Here is a 10,614-nt window from a genome sequence, read left to right as displayed (position 1 = left end):
TAGGAACACTGCCACATCATATAAAAGGAAGAAGCATTCGTACATAACGCGCCAAAGTGAATATCACCACCACACAAACAACGCACGTAAACACCACACACAACAAAACACTACACCGCCACAATCTGGGAGATGAGCCAAAAGAAGCCACCCGCGAACTGCGCCGTCGTCACCAACGGTGTGCCACGCCAAATGTCGTGGCCCGCTGTAGGCCTGAGCGGCAGCCCGAACTCCTCCACCATGGGACTATCTCCCTCAAGCCGCACACACACAATCGTCGATCCCCTGTTCCAGTGGAGCTTCAAAAAAACACTCACGTCGCAGCGCCGATGAAAACCACTGATTCTGGCCACTCTGCGTGGGGGCCTCGCCTCTCCCACCGTCTCGCACTCCTCTGCCAAGGACTTAGATATCTGAAAACCGCTATGAGAGCGACACCTCTGCCCAGCCGTCGCTGGAGTTACCACCGCACCATGCGCTCCAACTCAAGGCCTCCAGCACCCATGGGCCCTCTGCACCTCCCTGCCAACACGGACCACGCGCGCCTCCTCTGACATTGAGCACAGGCAACCTGAAGCGTCCCCTCATAAGAGGTGACTCAAATGTGATACAAATATCAGTCCCAGGAGGCTGATAATACATTTATTACATCAGATGGTATATCACCGTACAATTCTACGCGGTAATGGGCAATGAAGCGCCACTATCGCGAGGACAAGAACTAAAACCCAAACAAGAACGTGAACCATGTAGAGGTCATCAGAGTCTTGCGCCATACAAAACTTCCTACGGGTGACCCTAACCACAGGCAAGGTTGGATACAGAACGGAACCCCTACTCAACGTCCTCGGGAATAAATTCTGGATCTTCCTCTGTAAAAATTAAGCAAGGGTGAGTACAAACGTACTCAGCAAGTTCAACCACACTCACGGAGGGGGTATAAACAGAATATATGCACAGGGTAAATCAAGGATAAGGCTAAGGTTTAATTTGTGAAAAGCTAATTTTTATGCATGAGTTTATTTTGAAACAGGGTTTTTCTTAAAACAAACCTTTAGTAACTGAGTGGGGTTGATCCTACACAAAGGATCCAAGTTTTAAATTGCTACCGGACTCCTCATCAGCCGTAGCACACGGCACAGCTGCCGGACACTTTTCTAGAACAACTCACGCCAACCCATCCATTCCCCGAAGAAGTACTAATTGTGTGACCAAACCGTAACTCGCCCTGTACTGTGGGCACGGCTATTCGAATAGGTTTTAACTCTGCAGAGGTGTGCAACTTTACCCACAAGTGGGGTGCCACAGCATGATCACCTTAGTGACGGTGCAGATCCCAACAAAGTCATTACCCACCTTAGTTAGACATGACTAGCCAACACGGAATCCACCAAGGGGTCATTGACCTATCACCGAGGTTTAACCGGGGCATAAGTCACCGCGATCTTATCCCTTCTCCTTGATCACCCGTTGCTCTCAGCTCTCCTGATGGCTATCAGGCTAACTAGTAGGGTTTATGCTAAGCCGTTGCCATACACAATGGTCGAGTGGTTTGCACGATAGTTGAGTTAGGCAAGATGACACATCAACTCGGTCCATAATTGCGACAAGATGGATATCTCCCAATCTTCTTGCGGTACGGGTACTCAGGCTCCGGCTCGCGGTACTCTCCTGCGTACTCCGGCTCGCGGTGCTGCTTGGTAAAGTTTCGGAGTAATCGGAAATTTTTGGTGCATGAAATGACGGGTCGAAGGAGTGGTTAGGGGCTAAACGGGGGTTCAAGGGCTTCTTTGTAATTATTTTTGAGATGGCGAGGGCTTGATTGGAATATTAGAAAATATCCGGGCTACTCTGAAAATGGGCAGAATTTTATGTGTAATTGTTTTTGTATAGTGGATGGGTTATTTTTTTAAATGGGGAAAACATGGAGGGCTCATTTGGAAAAAGGACATAAAGAGCGGGAGGGCTCTTAAAAGAAAAGGAAGTAAGGGAGGGGATTTTGGGCAAAACTGCCCTCCTTCTTCTTCCTCCCGTTGCTCGGAACAGAGGAGGGCAGCGGCCATGGGCCCGTGGCCCTGGGGGCACAGCGGCGGCCGGGGAGAGGGGGAAAAGAGAGAGGAGGCCGAGGGGGTCCGATTCCCCTTCTCAACTCGAGTGGAGGCGACATGTGGAGGGCGGGCGACGGTGGCCAGCAAGAGGCGGCGATGGTGGCTGTGGCGGCGGCGCTGGAGGGCCGGGGAGGGAGTAGGCGGTGGCGAGCGGGGTTGTGGTGGCCGAGGGCTGCGCGGAGGCCTATTTATAGGCCGGCGAGGCGAGAGAGAGGGGCGTGCGCGGTGGCCGTCCGGACGGCGAGTTCGGCAGCCATTAATGGTGCGGGGTTGTGGTGCTCGTGGACGAGCTCGGTAATGAGGAGAGGGAGGAAGGAAAAAGAAAAAGGAAAGGAGAAAAGAAACAGGGAGAAAGGAAAAGAGAGGAAATAGAGGGGCGCCGGCGGGATTCGCGGCGGCAGTCGCGAGCGCGCGCTGCGGCGTTCGGCCGATCAGCGACGAGCACACGGAACGAGGAAAAGGGAAAATGGATAGGACGGCGATTGATACTGGTGTCGGGATGGCGGATTGCCAGAAAACGATTTCGGGTGATCGGAAGCTTGGACGAAAAAAGATTATGAAACGATTTGAGCTCAACGCTGAAAAGGATTTTGAAATTTATTTTTAGCGAGTGATTTATTTTGGTAAATTTTTTGGGATGTTACAAACCTACCCCACTTAAAATGAATCTCGTCCTCGAGATTCGACTGAGTTCTGAACAGATGGGGAAATTCCTTTTTTAACGCATCTTCGCGTTCCCAAGTAGCTTCTTCTACTCCATTGGACTATGCAAATATGTACCTATGGCTTTTTTGTCCTTTTGGTGACAGTGTCCAAGATTTTGACAGGCACTTCTTGATACCGAAGATCTTTTTGCTGATCAATTGCCTCCACTGGTATTATTTTTTCTTCAGGTACCCTCAAGCATTTTCTTAGTTGAGAGACATGAAATACCGGATGTATATCTGACATTTCCTCGGGCAGTTGAATACGGTAGGCTACCGCTCCAACTCTTTTAACTACTTGGTAAGGTTCAATATACCGAGGGGCTAATTTTCTTTGTACTTGAAATCTTCGAGTTTCTCGAATCGGAGAGACCTTAAGGTATACAAAATCTCCAACATCAAAACATAATTCTCTTCTTCGTTTGTCTGTATAACTCTTCTGCTGTGATTGAGTTGCTTTTAGCTTATATCTAATCTCAGCCACATGGTCTTCTACCTTTTTTATGAGAGCTGGTCCGGTTAGAGTACATTTTTCTACTTCTGACCACATCAAAGGGGTTCTACACTTTCTTTCATAAAGAGCCTCAAAAGGCGACATTGTAAGGATCACCGGGGTGTCCGACCCCAGAGGGGGAGGGGGTGAATAGGGTCGCTAATCGCTTTCTATCCTAGGGCTCAATCTATTTGCATGAGATAAACCTAACACGTCCTACACATGCTAGTTATGACTAAGGTTTATCTTTGCTACTCTCTACTTACCCCTAAAAGACTTGCAACCTATAGCCAATCCTAATCAAACTAACTAGGAAAGTAAAGGCACGCAAGATAGAGTAAATGCGGAAACATAATACGGTAAGTAAAGAGGTAAGGGAGAGAATATGCAAACTCCCGTGAAGACACCAGGACACACGATTTAACGTGGTTCGGTTAGGACACCAAGTCTTTCCCTACGTCCATGGCCACTTATCCAACACGAACAAGTGTGATGCCGAGTCTCTCCGCTTGATCACCGTCTTGCGTTCGCCACCAAGGCTCCCAGCAAGCAAAGGCTAACTGACCCCAAGTCACCAAGACAAGGCCACCGCCACCGTCTCTCTCGAAGCGTCACCCACGGCACCGTCTTCACTATCGGAGCTTCTCACCAAGAGGGGTCTCCTTCCCCGCACAAAGTGTCGTTGCCGCTCCACACCAAGTCGGAGGGTCATACGACGAGTACACAAGATGCTTGCCACAGCAAGACTTTTACTCAAGCTAGTTCTCACAAGAACTAAGCCTAATCAAGCACTAAGCACTCTCACAAGTGTGCTTAAGCCTATATGATGTACAATGAAGCTCTAAGGTGGTTGGAGGTGTTCTTCAAGTGTAGCAGGCTTCAGCAACTCCAGCACACCCAAATGACCCGGCCTTGGGGGTATATATAGGCAGCACAAGCAAATATAGCCATTGGAGAAAAACTGCCAGAAAAATACTTAACGCCGGTTAATCCGACGCACCTCCAATAGCCATCGTCGGTTCAACCGGTGATACTAAACTGCCCGCCTCAAAAACTAGCCGTTACGTGTACGGGCAATCAACCGATGCTGCGTCGGTTTAACCGGTGAGTGTAGTCGTCCTGTGAACTCTGAAAAACAAACTCTCTGGACAACTGCACCGACGTTCACCAAGACCCGATCGTCGGTTCATCCGGTGTATAGACCTTGCCTCAGCTTCTGGGTCCATTGCACCGACATATTTAACTTCCCTAACGTCGGTTCAACCGGTGAAACCAAAATTCCTCGTGTGCTCCAAGTCAATGCACCGACGTATGTGATTTTCTCAGCGTCGGTTCAACCGGTGATACTAAAGTATCTCTGTCTTGATTTCTTTGACTTGGTTTCTTCACGGTCTCTTCAATTCTTTGTCCTTTGGGAAACAAGCCTTGGAAGTCTTAGATGTCCTCTTCTATGTTGTCTGAGATTTCACACCTTTTCTTTCAACATTGTGCATGATCAAAATGGCATTTTGTTTCCTTCTCATTTTTGACCTTTCTTCAGCCCTGCAAAGGTATATTGCTTTTTGGGCCTCCTGGAACAGGAAAAACACTTTTGGCAAAGGCACTTGCAACAGAAGCTGGAGCAAATTTTATAAGCATAACTGGTTCTACTCTCACATCAAAGGTAGTTTTATTTGTATCTAGTCTATTGTTTGTATGGTTTGATGAGTCTCGTTGTGGCAACTGAGAATACATATCAATTTTATATCATCTGAATTCTGAAAGTATCCTTCCTTTGTTTCACATTGAGTTTTATGCTATTAGGTAACTTACGGATACTTGACTGCATGATTAGCCCTTCCTCTTTTTCTATCTCCTTTATCAAATTTCCTGTCATATGTATCACTGGGGATATGGTATATCTGTCAGCATACTTCCTTGGAGGCTGTCATATGTATCACTGGGGATTCTTTATGTAATGCAAACATAACTATAATCTTTGGGTATATGGTATATATTACTCTTCCATGAAATATGCTGGTGCCATAGGGCTAATCTCTTCTTTCTCCTAGTTAACAGCAGGTAGGGCTGCATCTGTAGTGTAAGCCTTGCCTTCTCTTTTTGCTGGTGTACCTTCCTCCCCTATATGAAATAGATACCACAAATCAAAATTTCATGACTTTGATGAAACTTCTCAACACAGAGCTCGAGTTTATCATAATGTTGCTCACCTCTGTTCACTTTGCTCATCTATCTCTGTTAACAGTGGTTTGGAGATGCTGAGAAGCTCACCAAGGCCCTTTTCTCCGTCGCTAGTCGACTGGCTCCTGTAATAATATTTGTGGACGAGGTAGCTTTTGCTTCAATTCAACACAGTTACATGGTCATTGGTATCCTGGAGGATATCCTGAGTGTTTCCATCATTCTTAATTACTTTCATTTCCAATGTTACCTCACGATTCAAATACTATTTCAATTTAATAATGACAGGTCGACAGCTTACTTGGTGCAAGCAGGGGCGTAGCTAGGATTTTGGGTTAGGGTGGTCCAGATTACATACATAATACAAGTTTAGAATTGCTTAAACAACTAATATTGTATTAATAAAATGTTTTACAACTTCAAACATCTTAAAATCAATAATTAAGTCTGAATTTCGCATATATGTCAGATTGTTTCATGGATACTTACTGTACTTATACCTTAAGCTACTAATTTTAGGGTGGTCCATGGCCCACCTGTCTGTTGGCGCTCCGCCCTCGCGCAGCAGTGAGCACGAACAGAGCACCGCAGAGCTCTCCCGGGGGGGTCACCGTCGAAGTCGTACCTCCGGCGATCCCCCGGCCAAATCTTCGAGCGGAACCGACGCTCTACATCTCCCTCTAGCTCACAGACCCGCTGTCTTCACAAGATTGCGAACACAGACGACGAATTTGGCACGGCGAGTTGGGGAAGATGAACAGTAACTCGGGACGAGTTTTGCGCTCTAACGCACGGCGCCGGACGCCGCTCTCCAATTCACTTCGTCAAGATCACAACCGGAGTACAACGGAGCTTTATAGCCCCAGGAACGCACCCACGTCCCACACTACGCGCTACGACGCCGCCACCTCCGCCACGGGCGCGCACGACGCGCTCCAACGCGCTCCCGCCGCAACCGGAGATGCTGCGCCCAATGCGCCCGCTTCCAACGGTCTTCAACGCCCGCGCGTCCGACGCGAGTCTCCTCCTTCGATCGCACCAACGATCACGTCGACGATCGGCTCCCGATCGCTCTGCGCACACACGCACTTGACACGTCCTCGCGCACGCACACGAGTTCACCGCATCCTGGCGCGCACACACGCGGCTAGACACGGCCGCACACACGCGTGCACACTCCGCCCAGCCGCGCACCATGAACGCGCTGGGTTTATTCTAACAATCACCCCCTAAACTCAGCGCTGCCGACGCCGGTCTTCACAGGAGGGTTGGACGTCCTTCGTGGCCGCCACGATCTCCTCCATCGCCGCAGGTCGCCGCCACTGCGTCGCCCGCAGACGCCTGATCGCCCACACGATCACGTTGACGATCGCCTCACGATCGCCGCTCCACGGTCTGGCGCACGCACGTCCAGCCGCACACGATGCCCACGCGCCCGCACGCGCCCGCCATCTTCTTCCTCGTGGTAGCCACGCCTCACGTCGCCGCCGCGGGCCACCGTCTTCTTCCTCAGCGACACACGCCGAGGTTCTTCCATGCCACACGCGCCCAAGACGGTCGCCACCCGATCGCGCAGAGCACGCATTTGACGGCTGCGCGCACGCACGCGCTCGCCGCGCCCGACGCCCGCACGCACACACGCGCGTGGCGCAACACTTCGACGGCCGCGTGCACGCACACACTGCCGCACTCGACGCCCACGCGCGCGCACACGCACGTTGCGCCACACGTCGTCGACCACGCGCGCACACGCGTCCAGATGGCCGGCGACCTTCCTTCTTCATCTCCACCGGCGACGCACGCCGTAGACCGCCACCAGCCGCGCCTCGGATGGACCGGCTCTGATGCCAATTGTTGGCGCTCCGCCCTCGCGCAGCAGTGAGCACGAACAGAGCACCGCAGAGCTCTCCCGGGGGGGTCACCGTCGAAGTCGTACCTCCGGCGATCCCCCGGCCAAATCTTCGAGCGGAACCGACGCTCTACATCTCCCTCTAGCTCACAGACCCGCTGTCTTCACAAGATCGCGAACACAGACGACGAATTTGGCACGGCGAGTTGGGGAAGATGAACAGTAACTCGGGACGAGTTTTGCGCTCTAACGCACGGCGCCGGACGCCGCTCTCCAATTCACTTCGTCAAGATCACAACCGGAGTACAACGGAGCTTTATAGCCCCAGGAACGCACCCACGTCCCACACTACGCGCTACGACGCCGCCACCTCCGCCACGGGCGCGCACGACGCGCTCCAACGCGTTCCCGCCGCAACCGGAGATGCTGCACCCAATGCGCCCGCTTCCAACGGTCTTCAACGCCCGCGCGTCCGACGCGAGTCTCCTCCTTCGATCGCACCAACGATCACGTCGACGATCGGCTCCCGATCGCTCTGCGCACACACGCACTTGACACGTCCTCGCGCACGCACACGAGTTCACCGCATCTTGGCGCGCACACACGCGGCCAGACACGGCCGCACACACGCGCGCACACACGCGCACACACTCCGCCCAGCCGCGCGCCATGAACGCGCTGGGTTTATTCTAACAATCACCCCCTAAACTCAGCGCTGCCGACGCCGGTCTTCACAGGAGGGTTGGACGTCCTTCGTGGCCGCCACGATCTCCTCCATCGCCGCAGGTCGCCGCCGCTGCGTCGCCCGCAGACGCCTGATCGCCCACACGATCACGTTGACGATCGCCTCACGATCGCCGCTCCACGGTCTGGCGCACGCACGTCCAGCCGCACACGATGCCCACGCGCCCGCACGCGCCCGCCATCTTCTTCCTCGTGGTAGCCACGCCTCACATCGCCGCCGCGGGCCACCGTCTTCTTCCTCAGCGACACACGCCGAGGTTCTTCCATGCCACACGCGCCCAAGACGGTCGCCGCCCGATCGCGCAGAGCACGCATTTGACGGCTGCGCGCACGCACGCGCTCGCCGCGCCCGACGCCCGCACGCACACACACGCGTGGCGCAACACTTCGACGGCCGCGTGCACGCACACGCTGCCGCACTCGACGCCCACGCGCGCGCACATGCACGTTGCGCCACACGTCGTCGACCACGCGCGCACACGCGTCCAGATGGCCGGCGACCTTCCTTCTTCATCTCCACCGGTGACGCACGCCGTAGACCGCCACCAGCCGCGCCTCGGATGGACCGGCTCTGATGCCAATTGTTGGCGCTCCGCCCTCGCGTAGCAGTGAGCACGAACAGAGCACCGCAGAGCTCTCCCGGGGGGGTCACCGTCGAAGTCGTACCTCCGGCGATCCCCCGGCCAAATCTTCGAGCGGAACCGACGCTCTACATCTCCCTCTAGCTCACAGACCCGCTGTCTTCACAAGATCGCGAACACAGACGACGAATTTGGCACGGCGAGTTGGGGAAGATGAACAGTAACTCGGGACGAGTTTTGCGCTCTAACGCACGGCGCCGGACGCCGCTCTCCAATTCACTTCGTCAAGATCACAACCGGAGTACAACGGAGCTTTATAGCCCCAGGAACGCACCCACGTCCCACACTACGCGCTACGACGCCGCCACCTCCGCCACGGGCGCGCACGACGCGCTCCAACGCGCTCCCGCCGCAACCGGAGATGCTGCGCCCAATGCGCCCGCTTCCAACGGTCTTCAACGCCCGCGCGTCCGACGCGAGTCTCCTCCTTCGATCGCACCAACGATCACGTCGACGATCGGCTCCCGATCGCTCTGCGCACACACGCACTTGACACATCCTCGCGCACGCACACGAGTTCACCGCATCCTGGCGCGCACACACGCGGCCAGACACGGCCGCACACACGCGCGCACACACGCGCACACACTCCGCCCAGCCGCGCGCCATGAACGCGCTGGGTTTATTCTAACACTGTCCACCTAGCTAGCTACGCCACTTGGGTGCAAGAGGTGGTGCACATGAGCATGAGGCAACGAGAAGGATGAGAAATGAATTTATGGCAGCTTGGGATGGTCTAAGGTCCAAAGAGGACCAGAGGATCCTTATTCTTGGCGCAACAAATCGCCCCTTTGATCTAGATGATGCAGTAATACGGCGTTTACCTAGGAGGTAAGATCTGCATATATTTTCCTTATTCATTTCAAAGAACATTTGCGCTTGATTGACTTAGTAAAATGACGATTGTTCAATCAATTTATAGGATATTAATTGATCTGCCTGATGCCAAGAATCGAATGAAAATTCTAAAAATTTTACTTGCCAAAGAAAACCTGGAATCTGATTTTAGATTCGATGAACTCGCTAATGCGACTGAGGGTTACTCTGGAAGTGATCTGAAGGTACTATGCTTAAGCCCTCCATTACTCTTCTGATCTTCCCTCTAGCATCACAAAAATCTACTGGCTGTTGTTTTCCTGTGCGTGTGTGGAGTCATTCTATGCCTTTTTCTGCAGAATCTATGCATAGCTGCAGCATATAGGCCAGTCCATGAACTTCTAGAACAAGAAAGCAAGGTAGCTTGTTCTTGCTTTCTGATATTAGTAATTGCATTCTTGTTAATCTCCGTAGGCATGTTCCGTAAGCTCCATGTTTGCTCATATTGTTGCCATCTTTTCTTAGGGAGACACTGGTAGCACGAAAACTTCATTAAGGGCACTGAAGTTGGATGACTTTGTGCAGGCAAAGTCCAAGGTATTGTAAACTACTGTATCTTCCTTCACCTGCGCAGATCTTTCCCAGGATGTGTATGTATCTCAAGTCATGACTGTTTTCACTGTGCAGGTAAGCCCATCAGTTGCTTTCGATGCGACGAGCATGAACGAGCTAAGAAAATGGAATGAGCAGTATGGGGAAGGTGGCAGTAGAAGCAAATCACCGTTCGGGTCCCCACATTGTTTTGGGAGCGTACGAGCCCAAATTTCATAGTAGGAAACCAGCAGGCAGCAGCAGTGGCTCAATGTAGGCAAGTAACATCTGCTCCACGCCTCGGCCCGCTCCTTCAGGCTTCAACTGTTCAGTTACTTCAGTCTGGTCACTCTCTTGCCGCCCACCCCCCATCTTTTTTTTACCCCCGAGTCATTAGAACAGTGCTGTTGTCATGTATTGATAGCAAAATGGCTTATAAAATGCCAAGTTTTCGTGATACACCCCATGTTGTAGCGTTACGGGTTCC

The 10,614-nt window shown here is 52.5% G+C and overlaps 1 protein-coding gene across 1 annotated transcript; it reads left to right on the top strand.

Annotated features, from left to right (window-relative positions):
* Window positions 1-4,809: 4,809 nt before the first annotated feature.
* Window positions 4,810-10,367, top strand: LOC120669138 (outer mitochondrial transmembrane helix translocase-like; the record flags this gene model as incomplete). Its single annotated transcript, XM_039948939.1, has 8 exons — window positions 4,810-4,968; window positions 5,551-5,634; window positions 5,775-5,790; window positions 9,383-9,551; window positions 9,643-9,781; window positions 9,896-9,955; window positions 10,062-10,133; window positions 10,224-10,367. Coding segments are annotated over 8 exons (843 nt in total), but the record flags the coding sequence as incomplete, so codon positions are not given.
* Between the last annotated feature and the right edge of the window lie 247 nt (window positions 10,368-10,614).

The sequence above is a fragment of the Panicum virgatum genome, chromosome 4N, assembly GCF_016808335.1.
Source record: "Panicum virgatum strain AP13 chromosome 4N, P.virgatum_v5, whole genome shotgun sequence".
Classification (NCBI taxonomy): Eukaryota; Viridiplantae; Streptophyta; class Magnoliopsida; order Poales; family Poaceae; genus Panicum; species Panicum virgatum.
This window is presented reverse-complemented; position numbering and strand designations above follow the sequence as displayed.